Genomic DNA, 23,067 nt, shown 5'->3' on the forward strand with positions numbered 1-23,067 from the left:
TACAAAGGAGCCTCAGCAACCTATATCCTGTCTACAGCTTCAAGAACTAGTTTCTATCTTCTCTTTCACATTTTTAAGGAAATACAGATTTGATCATCTGGTAGGTGATGTGGTGGGATGACCTCCTGGGGTCATATTTCTCTTCAAGCTGGGTTTTGCTTGGAATTTCTTTGATGTCTTCATGGATCGCCATGGTCTGGCCGACTACGCTCATTAACTTCACCTCCAAAGATCCGAGATCCTTGTACTCCTGGAGTTCAGTACAGAAAGATGGTCATGTTGTTCAATAGCAAATATTTTTCAAATAATGCTACCCCACCCCCACTCCCATACAGAACAGGTCCCTGATCTAGATAATAAATATGGACCAGATTCTTTAAAATTGCAGTTCATGATCCACTTTGAGGTAGTTGGAATATGGGTAAGCAACTTGGTGAGATCCAAAACATCTTGAGGCCAACTCCCATGAGCCCTGGCCAGCATGGCAGGGATTATGGGAGCTGTAGTCCAAAAGGTCTGGAGTGTATACCAGGGTTACGAGCATTGAAATAGGACTGGAGAAAAGCAGGTTCAAATCCCCACGTGCCCATGAAGCTCATTAGGGCTAGTCACTCTTAGCCTAACTTTTCCCTAGAGTTCTTATGAAGATAAAATGGGGAGAGATGTATGGTGCCTTAAGCTATTTGAAGGAAAGGTAGGTTACCAAAAAAGGGCAAGTTATTTCAAACAAACAAAAAACTTTCAACTTGAGAGAAAAAAATATAGACAGTTGCATCAGGAGGAAACTAGGATGGCCCAATCATAAAGGCTTACTGGCGTCAAAATTCCAGGTGAGCCTGCCTCAGCTTTGCAAATGCCGGAATACACCTGCCTACTTAAGCCGAGGCAACTGGGTGAGACGTTCCTGCATTGCAGGGAGATCACCGATCAGTTCTTAACCTTCAAAATTGCCAGCTAGCCACTGAGGGCATAGGCAGACACTGTTCTAAAAGGGAGGAAGTAAAAAAAACCAATAGATTTTTTTAAAATGAACATGAGAAAATAGTATCCTGGTCAACTCTTGATCGTTTACGGCACAATCCTATACATGTCTCTTCAGAAGTGAGTCCCATGTACAGTGGGGCTCATTCCCAGGTAAGTGGGTATAAGTTTCCAGCGTTAATGTGCTCTTGTGCAGCAGAACATGATATGCACAACATGCGTTTGTGACACAATTTTAAGCCCCTCTAAGTCTGCATTACATCCTTTATAGCAGGGGAGGGAAGCCTGTGGCCCTCCAGATGGTGGACTACAATTCCCATCATCCCTGGCTATGCTGGATGGGACTGATGGGAACTGGAGTCTGACAACACCTAAAGAGCCACAGCTTTGCCACCCTTGATTTATGCCAAAAATAATAGATGAGGGGATTATTATTATTATTATTTTACCTTGAAATCCTTTGTGTCTTCATACAGGATGGGGGGAAGAAACTGACTGGTTGATTTTCCTCGCAGATAAACCTCGTTAGAGTTGTCTTCTGAGATTTGTTCCTCTGCCTCCAAATCCTTCTCTCTTCCCTTGCTCCTCTCCTCCACAGCAAGGACAGCTTCGGATACTGAGGCTCCGCTGTCAGCTTCGTCCTTTAATCCTTGGGAGGGAAAAGAACACTCCGTAATGGTCCTCCAGCAACACAGGAAATGCTGGCACACACTGCTTGGCATGCTGGCTTTGCCGGCTTTGCAATTCCCTTTTTTGTACTACACTGAACGATGATGGAGTCTTATTCTCTTTTGCATCAGTTTTCCCCGAATACAGGGGCTAGGTGCAGCAGACGCATCAAGTAAGCCTTTCTCCTAAATACAGTTAGCTACTTATTTTTTGCTTTGACTGTGGACCGAACAGAACATAAGTCTCTTAATGCTCATTTCCATCGGAAATAACGCCCTCTCTGTGTACCGATGTGTACCTGTAAACTGCCTTTGTTCATATCCATCTCTTGCGCTTTCTGTTTCTTTCCTGTTGTCAGTTTCAAATAGCTTATTAGAAGCTGTTAAATTATGGAATTTACTAACAATTTGGATAGCATTAAAAGCAGGTTGGAATTCCTGGAGGAGGAGAAAATGGTCAATTCTCCCGAGGGAGGGAAGTAAATAGTGAGGTCCCACAGGGATCGGTATTGGGACCAATTCTTTTTAACTTGTTCATAAATGATCTGGTATTAGGAGTGAGCAGTGAAGTGGCCAAGTTTGCTGATGACACCAAATTATTTAAAGTTGTTAAAACACAAAGGGATTGTGAAGTGCTCCAAAGGGATCTCTCCAAGCTGGGAGAGTGGGCGTCCAAATGGCCGATGCGGTTCAATGTAAGCAAGTGGAAGGTGACGCACGTTGCAGCAAAAACAACAACTTCAAGTATAACCAAAGGGGATTTGAGCTGGCGGTGACTGAACAAGAAAGAGATCTTGGGATTGTGGTGGACAGCTCCATGGAAATGTCGACCCAGTGTGCGGCTGCTGTAAAGAAGGCAAACTCCATGTTAAGCATTGTAAAAAAAGGAATTGAGAATAAAACGGCCAGTATCATACTGCCTTTATACAAATCTATGTTGCGACCATACTTAGAATACTGTGTACAGTTCTGGTCACCACACTTAAAAAAGGGTATTATAGAGCTGGAAAAAGTGCAGAAAAGGGCAACTAAAATGATTAAGGGGCTGGAGCATCTCCCCTATGAGGGAAGGTTACATCAACTGGGATTGTTTAGCTTGGAAAAAAGGAGACTAAGGGGAGACATGATAAAGGTGTACAAAATTATGCATGGTGAGAATGTGGCTAGGGAGACATTTTTCTCCCTCTCAAGATACTAGAACCCGGGGTCATCCCATGAAACTGATTGGTGGGAGATCCAGGACAAATTATTTATTGCATTTTTATACCGCCCAATAGCTGAAGCTCTCTGGGCGGTTCACAAAAATTAAAACCATCATAAAACAACCAACAGGTTAAAAACACAAATACAAAATACAATATAAAAAGCACAACCAGGATAAAACCACGCAGCAAAATTGATATAAGGTTAAAATACAGAATTAAAACAGTATAATTTAAATTTAAGTTAAAATTAAGTGTTAAAATACTGAGTGGATAAAAAGGTCTTCAGCTGGCGACGAAAGGAGTACAGTGTAGGCGCCAGGCGGACCTCTCTAGGGAGCTCATTCCACAACCGATTTGCCACAGCGGAGAAAGCCCTCCTCCTAGTAGCCACCTGCCTCACTTCCTTTGGCAGGGGCTCACGGAGAAGGGCCCCTGTGGATGATCTTAAGGTCTGGGCAGGTACATATGGGAGGAGGCGTTCCTTCAAATAACCTGGCCCCAAACCGTTTAGGGCTTTAAATGTCAATACCAGCACTTTGAATTGGGCCCGGACCTGGACTGGCAGCCAATGAAGTTGTAAAAGGACTGGCATAATGTGATCTCGCCAGCCAGTCCCTGTTAGTAAACGTGCTGCCCTGTTTTGTACCAGCTGAAGCTTCCGGACCGTTTTCAAAGGCAGCCCCACGTATAACGCATTGCAGTAATCCAAACGAGAGGTTATCAGAGCATGGATAACTGTAGCTTAAGGAAGTACTTCTTCACACAGTGCATAGTTAAATTATGGAACTCACTACCACAAGATGTAGTGATGGCCACCAATCTGGATGGCTTCAAAAGGGGGTTGGATAAATTCCTGGAGGCAAAGACTATCAATGGCTACTAGCCCTGATGGTTGTGTGCTATCTCCAGTATTCGAGGCAATAAGCCTGGGTGCACCTAGGGAAGCTCCACTCTCACATTTACAGTTACTCTTACTGTAATCCCAATGGAAAGCGCCTTACTTGCATGGTCGCCATCTTCCACAGTCAACAAGTCCTCTCCAGGAATCTGCAGGCCAGCTCCCTGGGTAAGAAATAACTTTCTAGAAAAAAATAAAAAGGCGGAAAAGTATCATTAAAAGATTTGAAATTTCGTTTCCCTTTCAGACAAGAGAACACTGGCCTCTTTTTAAAATGCCTGTTCTTGCTGGTAAGTTACCACTGATTTACTGCTGGAAGAATTCCTGCACATGCTTAGTTAAACTGTGCGCTTAGTTAAGTACATACTGTAGTTAAACTATGGAACTCTCTACCACAAGAAGTAGTGATGGTCAACCGTTTGGATGGCTTGAAGAAGGGGTTGGGTAAATTCCTGGAAAAGGCTATCAATGGCTGCTACCGTATTTCTTCGATTCTAAGACGCACTTTTTTCCCAAATAAACATCTCTACAAATGGGGTGCGCCTTAGAATCGATGGTGTCTTAGAATCGAAGAAATACGGTAGTTCTGATGGCTATGTGCTAGCTGCAACATCAAAGGCAGTAAGCCTATATACACCATTTGCTGGGGAGCATGGGCAGGAGGGTGCTGTTGCACCTGTATCCTGCTTGTGGGCCTCTGGTCAACAGCTGGTTGGCCACTGTGAACAGAATGCTGGACTAGATGGACCCTTGGTTTGACCCAGCAGGGCTCTTCTTGTGTTCTCATGTTATTCCTTACAGTAGTTTCATGACCAGCCAGAGTATACTATAGAGTTTCCCTTGGGAGGCTTGAAATAAACCATTGTGGATGCTGCTGTTGTGGGTTCTGTCTTCCCCACCAGATATATTTCAAAGGCAGCATCTTCCCTATTTCTCACCACCACCACTCGCTCGCCCACTGCCAGGCTGAAAGCAAAGCAGAAGTTAATGTAGGCTGCTGGTTCCTTGTCCATCAAGTATAAAATGGTGAGGAAGAGGACAATGTAAACTATGTTGGGTTCCTTGCAAGAGGGGAAAAGGTGGGATATTTTATTTATTTATTTACTGCATTTCCATACTGCCCAATAGCCAAAGCTAATAAGTAAAGTGCACTATTGTTTACACTGACTGGCAATGGCTCCTCAGGGTTGCAGACTAGGTCTTTCCCAGGTCTACCTGGTGGTTGAACCTGGGACCTTCCTATGCAAAAAATGTGCTCGACCTCTGTCCTATGGCCTTTGACCTATGGCCTCTGACCTTTGGCCTTCTGACACAACATGTCTTAGGTGGATCTGCTGATGTTGGTCATACGGAAGGGCACAATTTTTGGAAACTTTCAGTTCCTTAAGATAGGGTTCAACCAGCTCCCGATCCGAATCTTTTCCTATGAAAGAACTGGGCATGTTTAGCCTGGAGAAGAGAAGATTGAGGAAAGACATGATAGCACTCTTCAAATACTTAAAAGCTTGTCACACAGAGGAGGGCCAGGATCTCTTCTCGATCCTCCCAGAGTGCAGGACACAGAATAACGGGCTCAAGTTAAAGGAAGCCAGATTCCAGCTGGACATCAGGAAAAACTTCCTGACTGTTAGAGCAGTACAACAATGGAATCAGTTACCTAGGGACGTTGTGGGCTCTCCCACACTAGAGGCATTCAAGAAGCAGCTGGACAGCCATCTGTTAGGGATGTTTTAAGGTGGATTCCTGCATTCAGCAGGGGGTTAGACTTGATGGCCTTATAGGACCTTCCAACTCTGCTATTCTATGATTCTATGATCTACCGAGTCCCGGAGAACATGGAACAGGGTTCAGTGAATTATCAGCACTGGTTGGGGTAGTCTGACAGATCTGGAGAACACTAAGTTTTGAAATGCTGCCCTAGATGAATCCAGAGCTCTTGCACTGGGCTCCACCTCCACCCTTGACAAGGCCCTTTCAGGCAGAGGTCTTTCACATCACCAACTACTGATTCCTCTTTAATTGGACCAAACGCTTGTGCTCCGCCATTGAACTCTACATCCCTTCCTCAAGAGAAGCAGTAGAGGTTTACTGTGCATTGAAACAGGGCAAACTTTGCAGGAAGAAAATCTTTCGCTCCATTTACTTCTGCTCTAAATTACTAAGGTACTAGATTTCAATAACAATAACTAATAAAGTGGGCCGTGGCTCTCTCCCGAAATGGGGGAGGATCTCCTACCCAGCAGGAGTTGATAGTAGAGGAGTACAGTGTTTATGTTAATAATAACACTCTGACTGAGCTGAGTAAAGAATTGCCCTTACGTTTGGTTGAAGGCTGTACTCCAGTTCAGAGTCCGGTGGAAACCCCAACAGGGAGGCCAGCTCAAGATCCAATTCTGGAATTTCAATCTGAAAGCGATGATTTAGCTCAAGGAGCAATCAGAGCCTCCAAGGAGTTATTGAGGGCAGATCAACTATCTATTACTATGAATCTGGATCAAGTTAGGCTGGATACCATAGGTAACATCAAGGATTTGTCATCCCCTTCTGAGTCCATACAGGAGTCCTTGTCTGGTGGGCTGTCTCGAGTTATAGTGGATAGATCAGATATGGATATCATTCAGAATGAAGCACAACATCTAACACCTATGTCATTGTTACCAAGGGACCTGGAGGGATCCGCTCCAGTAATGGCAATGGTATCTATTCATCACTCAAAATCTATATGCTTGTCAGAACTGCCTGACTCGACATCTGTCAGCAATATAAGGGGTTATCTAGCCCCTCCGGTTTTAACTCGTTCGGCCTTGTGTATCCCTAATGCCTTTAGAAATTGAGTTTTTGTCACAAGGTAAAAATTGACTTGTGGGGCGACCTGTGGCAACTACCCTACCTCATAAGCCCCTGAGAATTATTTCATGGAACATTGTAGGCTGGGCCAAGATAAAAAAAATATAAGGAATTTTTGGAATATATTAGGACTTTTGACATAATGGTATTGCAAGAGACGTGGGCCCAGGAACAGATATGTATTGCAGGATACAATGTATATTCTAGTCAAGCATCAAGATCTAGTTCTAAGGGGCGCCCATCAGTGGGCTTGGCTACGTGTGTTTCCAAACATCTTAAATCGAGACAGATGGAGATAATCTTGGGCTCCTCTAAAGTTCAGGCTACATCTATAGCTTTGCTGAATGTTCAACTAATCTATGTAAATGTGTATGTCCCATCACCCCTTAACACTAACCAGCGATCCCAATATTGGGAAGACCTTCGGGTCTGTATTGAGGAACTAGAAAGTAAATACCCGGTAGCAGAATTGATTATTATGGGGGATATGAAAGCTAAGATGGGGCACTCTGGGCAGGTTTTCTTAAAAGCACTGTAGGTCGAGGAAGAGGAGCTTCTTCCCCCAATTTGTTGGTTCAAAAGACGATCTAAAGACCCTGTACTTAATGGGGCTGGAATTAGTTTGGCTAAATTTAGTGTTGCCCTCAATAAGGTTTGGTTAAACGGCCTAGAAGATTTTCCAAATTCAGGAGAGCTTACGTTTGTTTCTGGCCGAGGCGCAAGTGTTGTCGATTATATGTTGATCTCTAACTAATAAAGTGATATGGGGCTCACCCCATCCAAGCTTAGGGCAGTATCCAACTGTATCATTCTGTTAATGCAAATAACATTACGCTAGTGGAAAACAGGCTCTGAACGATGTGCAAGAGGAGACTCCAACTAAAGTGACGTTTGTGGAAATGAAGTTGTGGCAGGCATTCGTGCAACCGCTTTCACAACAGAAAGATTGAGTTTGTAGCATGACTTTGTTGAATACTGTCCTAAGGGTGCTTAAAACCTCACTGATGAAAAGCAGAGTTCAGCATGTGCTCAGGTGCCATCGTCTGCACACTTATTTGGGAGCAAATCTCATTGAATTCAACTGGACTGACTTCTGAGTAAGTCAAGGGATCAGGCTGTAAATCTCTTCTGTTGACATCAATGGGACTTTCATGTGCTTAATTTGGGCTGGATTCTGCCCTTGGTTTTCATAGCACTTCCTGCTTAGAGAAGAGCAATTGGCCACAAGAATGCAAAATGAAAGGAAGATGACTAAAAATTTCGCTTATGCACGGCCATAAACTTTGGGAGAGAGATTGAAAAACAACCTTGTTCTGGATTAGCTTTGGGCCCAAAACACAGCTGACGTACCAAATGTTTGAAATACAGTAGAGAAAAATAGGTGGGGTGTTTTATCTAACTTTCCATCTCTTGGGGATAAAAAGGGCAGGGGAGATAGTAAAGCAGCAAATGAGATAATTTAATAGATGGTTTACTCCTTTAAATTGCTTCTCACAACTGGGATGATTAAACCATAGTAAAAGGGTAGGATTTTTCTGTTTTCTTGCCAAGAGCAATTAGTAGCTATTCTAATCAGGGTGGCATGATAGTTTCTCATCCAAATTAGTGATTAGGAGAACACAATCAGTGGTGCATTTATTCCAAATTAATCAGAAAGAAAGGAAAAAACCTTGCTAATGCTAATTCTGGCCTTTCCATGCCGATGGTGCTCCTCTAGAAGAAAAAGTGACCTCCTTCAAAAGCGCAAGTGCAGCTAGTACTATGTCAAAGAAAATGCGTAACTTGAAAGCCCTCATACACAATGTTTTGAATATTGGTTGAGCTCATAACCACAGTCTGAGTTCGATCTCAGCGGAAGCTGGTTTCAGGCAGCCGGCTTGGGTCGACTCAGCCTTCCATCCTCCCGAGGTCGGTAAAATGAGTACCCAGTTAGCTGGGGGAAAGGCAATAATGGCCAGGGAAGGCAACGGCAAACCACCCCGCTATAAGGCCTGCCAAGAAAACGTCAGCGAAAGCTGCCGTCCCTCCAAGAGTCAGTAATGACTCAGTGCTTGCACGAGAGGTTCCTTTCCTTCCTCATAACAGGTGCCTTCTTGTTTGCATGGTTCCCGCCCCCCTCCTTGTACTATAAAATGTATCCTGTCATTTTAACAATGTTGTATAATTTAGGGTGCACTCCTATACCCACTTACATGAGAGTAAACCCCATTTAACTCAATGAGACTAACTTCTAGGAGACGTGCGTAAGATTGCACTGTTAGTCAGCTTCTGATCAAGAGGCAAAGAGCTTAGAACATAAGACCAGTGCTCCACCAAGTCTTGCACATCTCTCGAACGTATCTCTGCATCCATGAGACCTAGAAATTTTTTTAAAATAAAAGTGGAGGTTCCCAGGAAAGCTTGCACTCCAGACCACATTCTGAGCTTGTATACTCCCAAGGAATCACAACAACTATACAGCCCTGGTTTCATCTATACCTTCCTCTTAGTCTTTGGTCTTTCTTAGCCAATGCCTCATCATATTCAGTCACCTCTTCTTCACACTTTGCCAGAGTCCTCATCCTGTTTCTTTACTAACCTTCTTGTCTGTCTAATTCACTTTACACAGTCTTCTTTGGCTATCTTGAGCTACACTAGTCTAATCACTAGTCTGTTTGTATTATCTACTCTTGGGTTTTTGTTAATTGGCTGGTATCGTGAAACTCAACTGCAGAATGAAATATTTCCTCACTGCTTCCAGAAGGAGTTGAAATATATGTGCTCCAAGACACTTAGGAGGGCTTCTCTAAATGAGTGATTTATAGCCCACTTGTGACTGGCCACCCATGGAAGTTGTGGGTCAATTACATGACATTGTGAACGACAAGGACGTCTCCCACATTATCCATTGGAAATTCCGCCATGAAAAGAACCACTTTTAAACTGCTAACATCCAGAAAAAGTGGGATCTTCTGCCACTACATGGCAATGTCTCAATTAAAGTGAATGGAAGGGAAGTGTTCAATTCAAAGCACTGATCACCCCTCTCCGCCTATGTAATGCAGCCCATAACAATCGTGTCAAAAAGCAGGAAGCACAAATGCCCTGAGTAAGCAATGCGATTTTCCCTTAATGTAAAGATGCCTTAATTTCTAGGAGATCTCTTTACCTAGGTACTTTAAGAAACTGTAATTTGGACTTAAACAGCTTGTTGATGAGATAGATATTTTCCTTCTCCAGTGTGTGGACAGAGTCCTCCAATTCACTCACTTCCTTTCGGTAAGCTGCAACCTGCCATGAAATACGAAAAACAATACTGAAATCCTCCCATTAAGTTGCTTTATCGCAAGTCAGACCATGGTTCCAGCCTTCCCCAACCTGGTGCCCTCCGGATGTTTTGGAGTTCAACTGCTATCAGCCCCAGTCAGCACAGCCAGTGGTGAGGAATGCTGGGAGTCATCCTCCAAAACAACTGGATGGCACCAGGTTGGGCAAAACAGGCCTATCCTGCATACTCTGACTGGCAGGGACTCTCTGTGGACTTTCCCCAGCCATTCTACCCAAGATCCTTCTAGCTGGAGATCACACCGGCCCTACCGTTAGGCAGAATAAGGAAGCTGCCCTAGGTGGCAGTTGCTGATGGCCAGTGGCAGCAGCAGACTCCCCAACTGTTTCTCCTGAGAGAGCCTCCCAGTGGTGGTCTTTCTCACCTGGGCCCTTTCTACACCTATGGGTATAAAGGGAGGGAGAGGGGGCGATACCGGACTTACCTTCTTCCGGGATCGTCGCCCTCAGTCTAAATGGGCCACGCGACGTCAAGGTCATGACACCTGTTGCAGCCACCATTATTATTTAAAGGGCCAGAGCTGGAGCGCACTCACACTCCAGTGAAAATTAAAAGGTAAGAAAAAAAAGAAGCCCCGACCCTGCTTCCCACCCTACTCCCGAGGGCTCTGGACTCCCCCCCTCCCATCCTGGCTCCTTCCCTCTGATGACCCCCGGGGAAGAGAGAAGAAGCCGGGACAGGCGCACACACCGCCCCCGGTCGTCGGGATCATCCCAGGTAAAACCGGGATAACTGAGGTCTCAGTTATCCCAGGGAAATGGAGGGATCATCCCTCCCTGATCCCAGGATCCCCTGTGCGTCATTTGGACACACAGGGATAATCCCTCCCAAAAACAATGGTGTAGAAAGGGCCCTAGTCGCCTTCTCCCAATGCATCACAGAAGGCGCTACTTGAAAAGGACCCATACAAATGTACAGCTGCCCAGTCAGCAGCCACCCGATTGGCCATGTGCTAAGGCAGCCACCCCAGCTTCCCCCACTGCCTTGCAATGCCCACCAGTAACAGCACACCCCCTCCTGGTCACTACTTGGGTATGATGGTCTCTGTTAAGCCACCTCACTAAATCCGCCTTTCATCTCTGTCCCCGTTGCCTGTCAAAATGACATATTTTCAGCCACCATCTTTGTACAGCAGGAAAGCCAGGATGCATGGTGTGAGGTTTGACTTTTCCATACAGAGGGTGGGTGAACCGGATGGTGGAAGCCGATTGAGAAATTCAGGTTTCCCCTCCTGACGCACTTACCTCTTCTTTCAGCCACTCATATTCTTTAATCTCCCTGCAGCTGATCTTGTCGATGTGCTTAACGGCGTTCTGAGGAAAGAGAACAAAATTATATTTATTTATTTATATTTATTTATTACACTTATATACCGCCCCTATAGCCAGGGCTCTCTGGGCGGTTTACAGAAATTCTAAAATTAAGATTAAAACGAGTATACAGAATTTAAAATTCTAAAACACAGAACATACACACATAAAGCATTAAAAGCCATTAAAAAACTAAACATGTGGGTAATTAAGATGTGCTGCTATATGCCTGGGCAAAGAGGAAAGTCTTAACCTGGTGCCGGAAAGATAGCAACATTGGCGCCAGGCGAGCCTCATCAGGGAGATCGTTCCATAGCCTGGGGGCCACCACCGAAAAGGCCCTGTCCCTCGCTTCCACACTCCGAGCCTCTCTCAGAGTAGGACCTTAGATGTTGAACGTAGTGACCGGGTATATTCACGTCGGGAGAGGCGTTCCATCAGGTATTGTGGTCCCAAGCCGTGTAAGGCTTTATAGGTCAAAACCAGCACCTTGAATTGGGCTCAGAAACATACAGGCAGCCAGTGCAAGCGGACCAGAGCAGGTGTTATATGGTCGAAACTTCTGGTTCCTGAAATCTATCTGGCCGCTGCATTTTGCACGAGCTGCAGCTTCCGAACCGTCTTCAAAGGCAGCCCTACGTAGAGTGCATTGCAGTAATCTAACTTGGAGGTTACCAGAGCATGGACAACTGAAGCCAGGTTATCCCTGTCTAGATAGGGGCGTAGCTGGGCCACCAACCAGAGTTTGTAGAAGGCATTCCAACATATTGCAGTTGAAGTTGGAACCTTTGCACTGAATGAAGTGAGAGTCTAGACAGGAATACCTGCAGAGGACCATCAGAAACTTAAAAAAACCCACAAAAAACACCACGCTTCATTTTATTTATTTACTTACAATTTTTATGTCAACCAGGCAGTGCTTGGTGGAAAGCGACCTGTGATTAGTCGCCTTCCACCAGGAAGATGGCGATTCCAGGCATAAGGGGCAGCGAGAGAAAATGGAAGAAGCCGAGCAAGAAGAGTAGAGACTATTGGGCGGGTAAGAAACATGGCATTCAATGAGCGGGGCAGTAATGTGAGATAAGAGAAGAAAGATAGGGAGGAGCTAGATTGTGACAAGCTTTGAATTTCAACAAGAGGAGCTTATATCAGATTCTGAGGTGAACTGGAAGCCAATGAAGAGATTTCAGAAGTGGAGTAACATGATCAGAGCGATGTATATCAGAAGTATAGCTTCCAAATCATGTGAGGTACTGCTTCCTCTCTATTCAGCCCTTGTTAGGCCTCATCTAGAGTATTGTGTCCAGTTCTGGGCTCCACAATTCAAGAAGGACGCAGACAAGCTGGAGCGTGTTCAGAAGAGGGCAACCAGGATGATCAGGGGTCTGGAACCAAAGCCCTATGAAGAGAGACTGAAAGAACTGGGCATGTTTAGCCTGGAGAAGAGTAGATTGAGGGGAGACATGATAGCACTCTTCAAATACTTCAAAGCTTGTCACACAGAGGAAGGCCAGGATCTCTTCTCGATCCTCCCAGAGTGCAGGACATGGAATAACGGGCTCAAGTTAAAGGAAGCCAGATTCCAGCTGGACATCAGGAAAAACTTCCTGACTGTTAGAGCAGTATGACAATGGAATCAGTTACCTAGGGAGGTTGTGGGCTCTCCCACACTAGAGGCCTTCAAGAGGCAGCTGGACAACCATCTGTCAGGGATGCTTTAGGGTGGATTCCTGCATTAAGCAGGGGGTTGGACTTGATGGCCTTGTAGGCCCCTTCCAACTCTGCTATTCTATGATTCTATGATGAGCCAAGAAGATGGTCTTAGCAGTAGAGTGATGGATAGAAACCAATGAACTGATGTGAGGAGAAAGGCCAGTCAGAAGAAGGTTACAACAGTCCTTAAACCTCATTTATTTCAATGGGAGAGTTAAGCACATGCTTAAGGCTGCATTTCTATTCTCGCTGCACTTTGTGTTTTTGTTTTTAAAAAATATTTGCTCTCACTGCACTTGCGTGAATGAGACAGACCCACTGAACACAGTAAGGCTTAATTCTGCGTAAACATGAATCGGATTGTGCTGTAAATCTCTCCTGTTGAAATCAACTTTGAAAGCAACTTTGGTTGCATCATTGCGCATGAATAGAAATAGTCCAGAACAGCAAAGAAAACACAGTACCTCAGTAGCCCATTCCTTCTTCTGCTCCATTTGTCTCAGAGTGCTTTTGTCAATTTTTTCCTTCGTTTCTTCCAGAGCAACTCTGAAATATTCTTAAGTGCGGGGAGGGGATTAGCAGTTACTGGACATTTATGCAGACACTGAGAATGTTAATTATTTCAGGGCATAGTCCTATGCATATTTAGACAGAGAAAAGGTCCTAGAACTCCCAGTATTCCTCACGCTGTGAGTGGTAGCACTTTTTCTGTCTAAACATGCATAGGATTGCACCTTCAGAGTTCTTGACAGTAATACTGGCTTTTCTCAAGTATTTCTCACAACATAATTCAATGCCAAATACACAGATAATGAAAATTCAGTCTCAACATAATAACCCTTTTTTGGATAACATAAGGTTTCTGTTTTGGGGTTCCATTTGTCCCAAAACCTGGAGGGAATGAAAAGCAAAATGATTGTCTGATGTATTATAACTTTGCAATGCTCAGCGGACAATACAGAGAAGATCTTGATTAGGATCAAGGAGGGTTTCAGAGTGGCACACTCTGAGGAGGAGATAAAGAGGAGTCCCGAATGGCTTTTATCTACAGCCCAACAGGTTCAATAATATTAGCCATTGACACAATAGGTTACCATGGGTTAATTAACCCACAATTTGCTGCAGCATATCCAGGCTGTGTGTGGCTGCTGTTTTGAATAGACAACCTTTAATTGGGGCAAACAGGGGTTGCAGCATATCGTATGAACCCAGCCATCACAGATTAATTGAGGATTAAACAAGTACTAACCTAATGGCAACTCACCTGTCATTTCTTCAAGATCTTCTTTCAGCTTCTTGATGTCCAGTTCCAGGAATTCTATCTGTTTGGCATGCTCTGTACTCCCCACATTTTTGTAAGCCAGCCAGTAATCCATCTCAGTCTGTTTCCGCAGAACTTTTTGTTCAATGTAATGTATCTGCAAACGCATGTCTTGTTGGAAGAAACAGGCCAGTTGGTTGTGGGTTTGAGATTTTTTTTGTAGTTCACCTCATGAGTTACAGCTTTTGCTTAACAAACATTTATGAATTACTAATGCTTATTCTTAACATACATATATATTAATCTACACCTAAGATTTTAGTTCTAGGGAAGAGGAAAAGGGAAGGAACCTCTTGTGCAAGCACTTGAGTCATTGCTGACTCCTAGAGGGACGCCTGCTTTCGCTGATGTTTTCTTGGCAGACTTTGTAGTGGGGTGGTTTGCCATTGCCTTCCCCAGTCGCGGCTACCTTTCCTCCAGCTAGCTGGGTACTCATTTTACCGACCTCAGAAGGATGGAAGGCTGAGTCGACCTGAGCCGGCTGCCTGAGAACCAGCTTCCGCTGGAATCGAACTCAGGCCGTGGGGAGAGTTTCGGCTGCAGTAACTGCCGCTTACCACTCTGCGTCACACGAGGCTCTATAGTTCTAGGGAAAGGGTACCTGAAATGCTCACAGAAGGTTGTTTACTTTTGACATTGCGCCATTAAAACAAAGAGATAGAGAGAAATAGGATCTTGAATGCTAATTCCCTTATAAATCCGGTTCCGGATTTAATTAAGGCAAGGTTACTCCTGGGATTAGAGTTGCCAAAACTGTTCCTGTACTTTTAATAATTATGGAGCAAAACAGAGATAGGCAGAAAACCTGCATCTGATTAACCTTTCCCAATCATTCAAGTGTTAAAGGCACAGATGGATTCTTCAAAGAGAGCTAATTGGCAATGCACTTCGTGGTTCTAGCAACCACTGTAAAATTAATATAAAGGTCTCTTTTGTTGCACAACTTCACACTTTCCCAAGCAGTGAGACGCTCCAAGAGGCAGAAGTATAAGGTTTGGTTTCCTCTGGATGGAGAGCACTGAAGGATTAAGGTAGGGTGACCCTATGGAAAGGAGGAAAGGGCTCCTTTATCTTTAACAGGTGCATAGAGAAGGGAATTTCAGCAGGTGTCATTTGAATGCATGCAACACCCGGTGAAATTCCCTCTTCATCTCAACAGTTAAAGCTGCAGGAGCCCTGCCCACTTTTGCATCTGGTCACTCTACAATAGAGGGCAGGGCTCCTGCAGCTTTAACTGTTGTGATGAAGAGGGAATTTCACCAGTGCTGCATGCATACAAATGACACTTGCTGAAATTCCCTTCTCTATAGAACTGTTAAAGTTACAGTTGTCCTCCTTTCCACACGGTCCTCCTTTCCACACGGTCACCCTAATTAAGGCAGGGCTGCTCAACATGGCACCCATGGGGAACTCCAGAAGCACCCACACAACTCTCCACTCCTGGCTGCTTCCTTGCACAAGATCTGCAGAACAACTCTAAGAATCCCAGACTTTACAGACTTAGAGCCAGTGATCTACATGACTCTTAAACACATCCCCCGAGTTTACACAATCACCACAGCCCACTGTGGCTCAAATAAGCCAAAGCGGATTCCAGCTGCCATTTTGATTATTCGGAGGATTGCCATGATTTGTTGTGTCATCCAATCCCAGGTGGCAGGGTTTGTTTGAGGGTTCAACAACCCTCAAATAAACCATGGTCTGTAACAGGGCTATTAAATAAGCCGTGGTGGGCTGCGTTGATCTTGCAAACCAGTCCTATAATGTTTGCTTCCCCTTTCAAACGTAGGAGTGAACTGTGTGGGTCCCAGGCAGCTTTGGCTATTGGGCGGTATAAAAATTATTTATTTATTATTTATTTATTTATTATTATTTATTTAATATTTATTAAATTTATTTAAATTTATTTAATAAATAATTTATTTATTAAATTTATTTAAATTTATTATTTATTTATTATTTATTATTTATTTATTAAAGTTATTTATTTATTTATTTAAAATATTTATATCCCGCCCTATATCACTAAGATTTCAGGGCAACGTACAGATAAAAACATACAGTATAAAACAATAAATATACACAGTTAAAAACAAATTAAACCATGATCCAAGTGAAAACAATATATAATTTTAAAGCAATAAATGCAGTTAAAACAGTTAAAACAAATAAATAAACAAACAAACTTTTGACTTCAGAATGTAATATGAAAAGAAACCCTTAAATGCCCCTTAAAACGGCCCACATTTTACGTGAAAATCTCATATTCAGTGTAATTGGCCAAGCATATATAACCCAGAACTTACATCTCACCTTTAAGAAGTTTATCCTGGTCCTTAACATACTTCCACTTGTCCATCATGGCTTTCTCTACATCATCCCTGGTAACAACTTCAACTTTCTCTAGTTCTTTCTCCTGTTCTTTCAGGCTGGTTAAGAGTGCCCGGATGTGCCCAATCTGTTCCTCCTTTAGGTGCTCATTCTGAAAAAGGAGATGCAGTTAAAAACAATTTTAAAATGGTTGCTTATTTTGTTTTATCTCCCGCCTCTCCATCGACATAGTGAAGTTGGCTAACAAAACCATTCCTATTTTTATTTGAATATTTCATAGAAAGGTGGGGTATAAGTTGTGATGATAAATAAACAATAAATGACAAAATCCACACAGCAACTTATGAGACACCAATATTAAAAAGAAACTAAGAACCATGTGGGGACAGAATTATTGAATGGATATACCTCATTTTACTTAGAATCATATCATAGAATAGTAGAGTTGGAAGGGGCCTATAAGGCCATCAAGTCCAAGCTCTATGCAGGAATCCACCTTAAAGCATACCTGAAAGATGGTTGTCCAGCTGCCTCTTGAATGCCTCTAGTGTGGGAGAGCATTATAGATTAAGCCACAGAAAACTCAACCCTTCTGAAATAAGTCGGGATTTGTTGGGATTTCCTGCCATGTGCAGGTGAAATTGTGCTATAAAACATCCGCTAGAGGGGGCTGTTTCCATTGAACTGTACAAGCCATGTGGTCACTGCTCTCTTCCTCGTGTAATTTCAGCCCATTGCAAATGCGGAAGAGAAGCAGGAAGCAGACCCACGGTATGGAAACACAATTTCTCCCCATCTGAATGAGCCCATAGTTAGACATTCAGGATTTTATGATTTTAGTTGCTTTTTAGTAAGTAATTGCTGTTTCTTTTATGTATGATGTATATATGGTGTATTATTTTTATGTGCACCTGTTGATTTACTGTGTTATGACCTGTGATTACAACAATAAACTAAACTACTACTACTTACTCTTTCTTTGGATTTGTCATTCTGAGCTTCCAGGACCTTTATGTCATACAGAAGCTGATCAATTATCTCTTCCTTTATGTGAATTCTGAAGATTAAAAAAACCCTCATTGAATAAATTTCCATGTTACCAAGGAAAACTACTTGAGCCCCCCACCCAACTTATTGGAAAGGCAAGATATAATAAATATATTAACTATGCAAGTATTAAAAAACAGAAACAGTTTAAAAGCAGAATTAAAACACTCACAATTTTATGCACCCCAAAGCATAGAAATTAAAAATCAAGGCAGCCCTCTTCAACCCAGAACCCATGGACTGTTGTGGGTGGTTCGTTAACCTAGGGTGACCATATTTGGGAAACCAAAAAAGAGGACACCTAGTGTGTGTGGGGGGAAGCAGCTTTCTGAGTCCTGCAGAAAGTACGTCATTCCCCCGCCACCTTAAAGAACCCGATTGGAGTGGAGGAGGGGAAAGGATTTCATTCTGCACCACCACCATCCACTCCAATTGGGGCCTTTTCTATAATGTTCACGAATGACCCACTTTCCCCTTTAAGACCTCAACTGGAGCTCGGGGTGGGGGAAATGATGTGCCTCAAGAAAGCATGTCATTCCCTCCTGCCATGCTAATGGCAGCCTTAAAGGGGAAGGTGTGTCATTCCAGGACATTATTGAAAATTATAGACACTATTGAAAATTATAGACACCCTGACACTATGGAAAGAACAAAAACCAGGACAAATCCGGGGAAATCCTGACAGTTGGTCACCCTAGTTAACCAACCCATCAAGCAATTCTTGCTGGATTCAGACATCACAACAAGCCACAGTGTGGGGGCATGAATTGGCAACCTAGTGCCTATGGGTGCTGGAATCCACCATTGGTACAGGTCCCACTTCTAACATGCAATGCAAAAAAAGCAACTCTACTTAGCGATAGACCTGCTGCCACTGCCCTAAAATAAGGTGAATGCAATGGAGGGTAAACTTCCTGCAGTCCACAATAAATGAGCAGGAAGGCAAAAGGGCACACATCCCACCAGACAGTCTGACAAAGAGATTCTGAATATCGGACATGTTATACGTACTGGTATGCCAAAAGAGCTTCTGGAAAATAAGATCGAGGTTCCTTGGACAGCTGTTGGGCGCCCTTTTTCTTCTTCTCCTTCTTCTTCTTTTCTTTTGCCATGGCTTAAGTCTTTTAGAGTGAAACAGATCTAGGAGGACCAAACAAGGCAGATTGATACTGTAATGCATTGCTGGATTTAGAGTGCAATCTTCAGTATGTTTCCTCAGAAGTAAACACCACTATGAGCGTCATCAGACGGGGGCGGGGGGAGGAATCGTGTTTCCCTACCGTTGCTTTTCTGTCCCACAGTAGGGACGAGCAGCTTCCTCTTTCTTCACACGGGGAAGAAAGAGGAAGCAAACAATGACCATGTGGCCCATTCAGTGGGTGTTTTTATCCTGCTGCTTCTCCTGCACACAGCAGGAAATGGCGGCATGTTTCTCTACAGGCAAAAAAATCAAATTTTCCAGGTCTTTTTTTGCGACAGGAAAATGAGCAGAAGGGGCGGGAGATGGATGGCATTGTGAAAAGGCCCCGCAAAAATCCGTGAGTGTACAGCAACGAGCATGCTATAAAAACCTTGTTTGATGACTCTCTATACTCCCAGGATTGCATAGGATTGCAGCAAAAATGACAATTTATCTCTCTAACATTTTCAAACTGCAAGATCATATATATATATATATATATATATATATATATATATATATATATACACACACACACATTTACATTTACATTTACATTTTACCTTGCTTACCCTTCTAACAATTGTAGGAGGGAGGAAGATCTCTCTTACTTCACTTTTACAGATGAAAAACTAAGAGAGAGAGAGAGAGAGAGAATGTTATTTTCCCAAAATCATTTAATGAGTGTAACTATTATTATTAAAGTTTTTCAGATTAAATAATTGTGACAAGTTTTAATCAGTGTGCTTGAGAGTTAAAGGCACCTTTGTTGATTTTGTGATGCTGTTTTGGTTGTTCTTCTTCTTATTATTATTTATTTATTTATTTATAAAGCGCCATCCATTTTCATGGCGCTGTACAGAATAAAACAAAACAAGACAATCTGCCACATGGCTTACAATCTAAAATCACCGTAACAGACAGGTGAGGGAGGGGAAAAACCAATAGGGGTAGGGGACATTAAGACTAAATATAGACTAATATGACCACGCTGCGGTTAAAAAGGTTTCAAGAAAAGAAATGTTTTCAAGCGTGATTTAAAAAACAGAAATTGACGTCGCGGTCCGCAAATGCACTGGAAGAGAATTCCAGGCATAGGGGGCAGCAAGTGAGAACGGGCGAAGACGAGCGAGAGATGTGGAAACTCTTGGGCAGGGAAGAGACGTGGTGTTATTGAAGCAGAGGGCACGAGCAGGGCGAGGAAGTGAAATAAGGGACGAAAGGTAGGGAGGAGCCAGATCATGACTGGCTTTAAAAGGAAGAAGAAGCTTGTATTGGATTATATAAGAGATAGGAAGCCAGTGGAGGGATTTTAAAAGCGGGGTGACATGATCAAAACGACGAGCCAAGGAAATAATCCTAGCCGCCGAATGATGAATGGAGACCAGTGAAGACAAATGAGAAGAAGGAAGACCGGTCAACAAAAGATTACAATAATCCAGGCGAGAAATAACCAAAGCATGAACAAGGGTCTATGTTGCTGTCAATGAGAAATTAAAATAGAAAATAGTATAGATAGCCTTTTTTAAAAAAAGTCAGTTAAAGCTGCAGGAGCCCTGCCCTCTTTTGTATCTGGTAACTCAGGGCAGGGCTCCTGCAGCTTTAACTGTTGTGACGAAGAGGGAATTTCACCAGGTGCTGCATGCATACAAACGACACCTGCTGGAATTCCCTTTTCAGTACCACTGTTAAAGATACAGGAGCCCTGTCCTCCTTTCCATATGGTCATCCTATCTTATGTAACTACAGAAATGCAAATATAGGGCAGTATCCTATGGCTGATATGATTTTCCTCATTCCATTGGGCCAGTGGTACTCTCTGCTAGTATAGCGGGGAGTTAGCGCTGCCTAAAGTAACCCTGGAAACAAGCAGAAATGTGCATTTCCAAATCAGGAGAAGCACCCTTCTGCAACCTCTGCTGACCTGTCCCATTACAGAAACAAATGTTTCCACTTACTATAACAACTGCTCCTCCTGGCACGTGGGCAGCTTAAGATACTGCCCATGGAAACCATTATGGTGGTATTTCACCCATTTTTAATCTTAATTGAACACTGCTTCAACAGGAGCCATTAACTATTAGATGTTAGAAATAAAAATAGGAGAAATGCCTAAATGACCCCTTGTCATCCTTCGGGCTGGTTGACGTCCTGAAGATGCTGCTTCACCCCCATGTACCAATAACTGCACTTTGAATGCACCCATGTCTAATACCTCAATATCAGCCCTGCTTCATCCCCTCCAGGGCTGTTCCTTGGGGACCCTGCTTGGGGAAAAGCCATCTTACCAAAGCTTTCTCCTGTACTCCGGGTTGCTGCCTTCTGTTTGGTTCCAGCAATAAACTCTCCCAGTTACCATGGTAACCACACCAACATGGCCACAGGCAGACCAATTGCCTGACTTCCTCATGGGTTTATATTTTTTTGCTTTCCTTCCTTCTCTGAAAAAGGACACACTTTTGCAAGCCGACGTCTCCCTCTCGTGCCTCTGTGAGGGAACTACTTGAACTTCACAAACATAATAAGAGACAAACGTTCAAACAACACATAAACACTCAAAGAAAGCCCCTTTAAAACCACCATTGGGATGAACTTTTAAAAATATCTTATAGGGTTGTCCACCAAACAATTAAAATTATTATTATTATTATTATTTATTTATTTATATAGCACCATCAATGTACATGGTGCTGTACAGAGTAAAACAGTAAATAGCAAGACTCTGCCGCATAGGCTTACATTCTAATAAAATCATAGTAAAACAATAAGGAGGGGAAGAGAATGCAAACAGGCACTGGGTAGGGTAAACAGGCACTGGGTAGGGTAAAACTAACAGTATAAAGTCTGCACAACATCAAGTTTTAAAAGCTTTAGGAAAAAGAAAAGTTTTTAGTTGAGTTTTAAAAGCTGCGATTGAACTTGTAGTTCTCAAATGTTCTGGAAGAGCGTTCCAGGCGTAAGGGGCAGCAGTTTATTAACCAGCTGCTTTCTGTTCATTTGTTAATTCTTATTCCCACATTTCTCTTGTGAAACACACTCTAAGCAGATCACAATGATTAAATGGTTCAAAGTAAACCAATTTGCATAGTAAAAACATTATAACAAAGGACGATCGCAACTTTTTTGTATTGGCCTTACTCCTGACAATGATCAAACATGCAGCAAACAACGTTTTTCCTGACAGGAAGATAGATGTGAGGGGAAATGCTTCAGTTGCTACATGTCTTTATCTGTCCTCTGTTAGAGACACAGGCCTTTAAAAAAACACCAAATTGGCATCCATATGTATTTGTCTGAGCTGCTGAAGGAATTATTAAACACTTCACAATTTAATATACAAAACCTAATATAGTTTAGATTGTCTAATAATATTTTTTTTTCATTCTGTTACAGACACACATATAGAAGCCAAAAGGCCTCCAAAACTCTAAAACAGTCACCAATTATTGAAAATGTTTTCCCCTCAACCCATGGTCTGTTTTAGGATTATGTGAGGATTATTTTGATTATATTTTATTATATTGTATTTTATATTATGGTTTTATACTGTTGTTTTATACTTTGAATGGTTTTAATTTTTGTGAACCGCCCAGAGAGCTCCGGCTATTGGGCGGTATAGAAATGTAATAAATAAATAAATAAATAAATAAATAAATAAATAATTTAACCCTCACACAACCCGTTTGCTGGGTTCACACGCCAGTGCATGCTTGGTGCTGCACAGTTCCCATTGTATCCCATTCAGCTGGGTACTATGACAGGAGTCAGGCTTTAAAGATTCCTTTTCTTCTAGAATTGCCATCCTATTTTCATGGTGGTTATTAACAAGAGGTTACAGATGAGCCACCTCTGTAAGAAATGGCCATATTTACACATTACGATAAATTAGGGTGACCATATGAAAAGAAGGACAGGGCTCCTGTATCTTAAACAGTTGCATAGAAAAGGGAATTTCAGCAGGTGTCATTTGTATATATGGAGAACCTGGTGAAATTCCCTCTTCATCACCACAGTTAAAGCTGCAGGAGCTATACTAGAGTGACCAGATTTAAAAGAGGGCAGGGCACCTGCAGCTTTAACTGTGGTGATGAAGAGGAAATTTCACTAGGTTCTTCATATATACAAATGACACCTGCTGAAATTTACTTTTCAGTACTCCTTTTCATATAGTCAGCCTAGATAAATATGCCTTAAAAAAAAAGCAAGCATGCTTGAAGTGGTTATTTTGATTTTGAGGAAAG

The 23,067-nt window shown here is 42.8% G+C and overlaps 1 protein-coding gene across 1 annotated transcript; it reads right to left on the minus strand.

Annotated features, from left to right (window-relative positions):
- On the minus strand, positions 1-21,201 carry CCDC83 (coiled-coil domain containing 83). The gene is made up of 12 exons (XM_063127857.1): positions 21,115-21,201; positions 19,399-19,458; positions 18,658-18,786; positions 17,572-17,656; positions 16,582-16,750; positions 14,212-14,379; positions 13,412-13,503; positions 11,169-11,237; positions 9,748-9,869; positions 3,856-3,935; positions 1,431-1,630; positions 1-250 (listed from the first exon to the last, which is right to left on the minus strand). The coding sequence occupies exons 3-12, from the start codon at positions 18,756-18,758 to the stop codon at positions 74-76; spliced, it is 1,263 nt and encodes a 420-aa protein (XP_062983927.1). The 5' UTR covers positions 18,759-18,786; positions 19,399-19,458; positions 21,115-21,201; the 3' UTR covers positions 1-73.
- Positions 21,202-23,067: the final 1,866 nt, after the last annotated feature.

Source organism: Elgaria multicarinata, chromosome 5 (genome assembly GCF_023053635.1).
Source record: "Elgaria multicarinata webbii isolate HBS135686 ecotype San Diego chromosome 5, rElgMul1.1.pri, whole genome shotgun sequence".
NCBI lineage: Eukaryota > Metazoa > Chordata > Lepidosauria > Squamata > Anguidae > Elgaria > Elgaria multicarinata.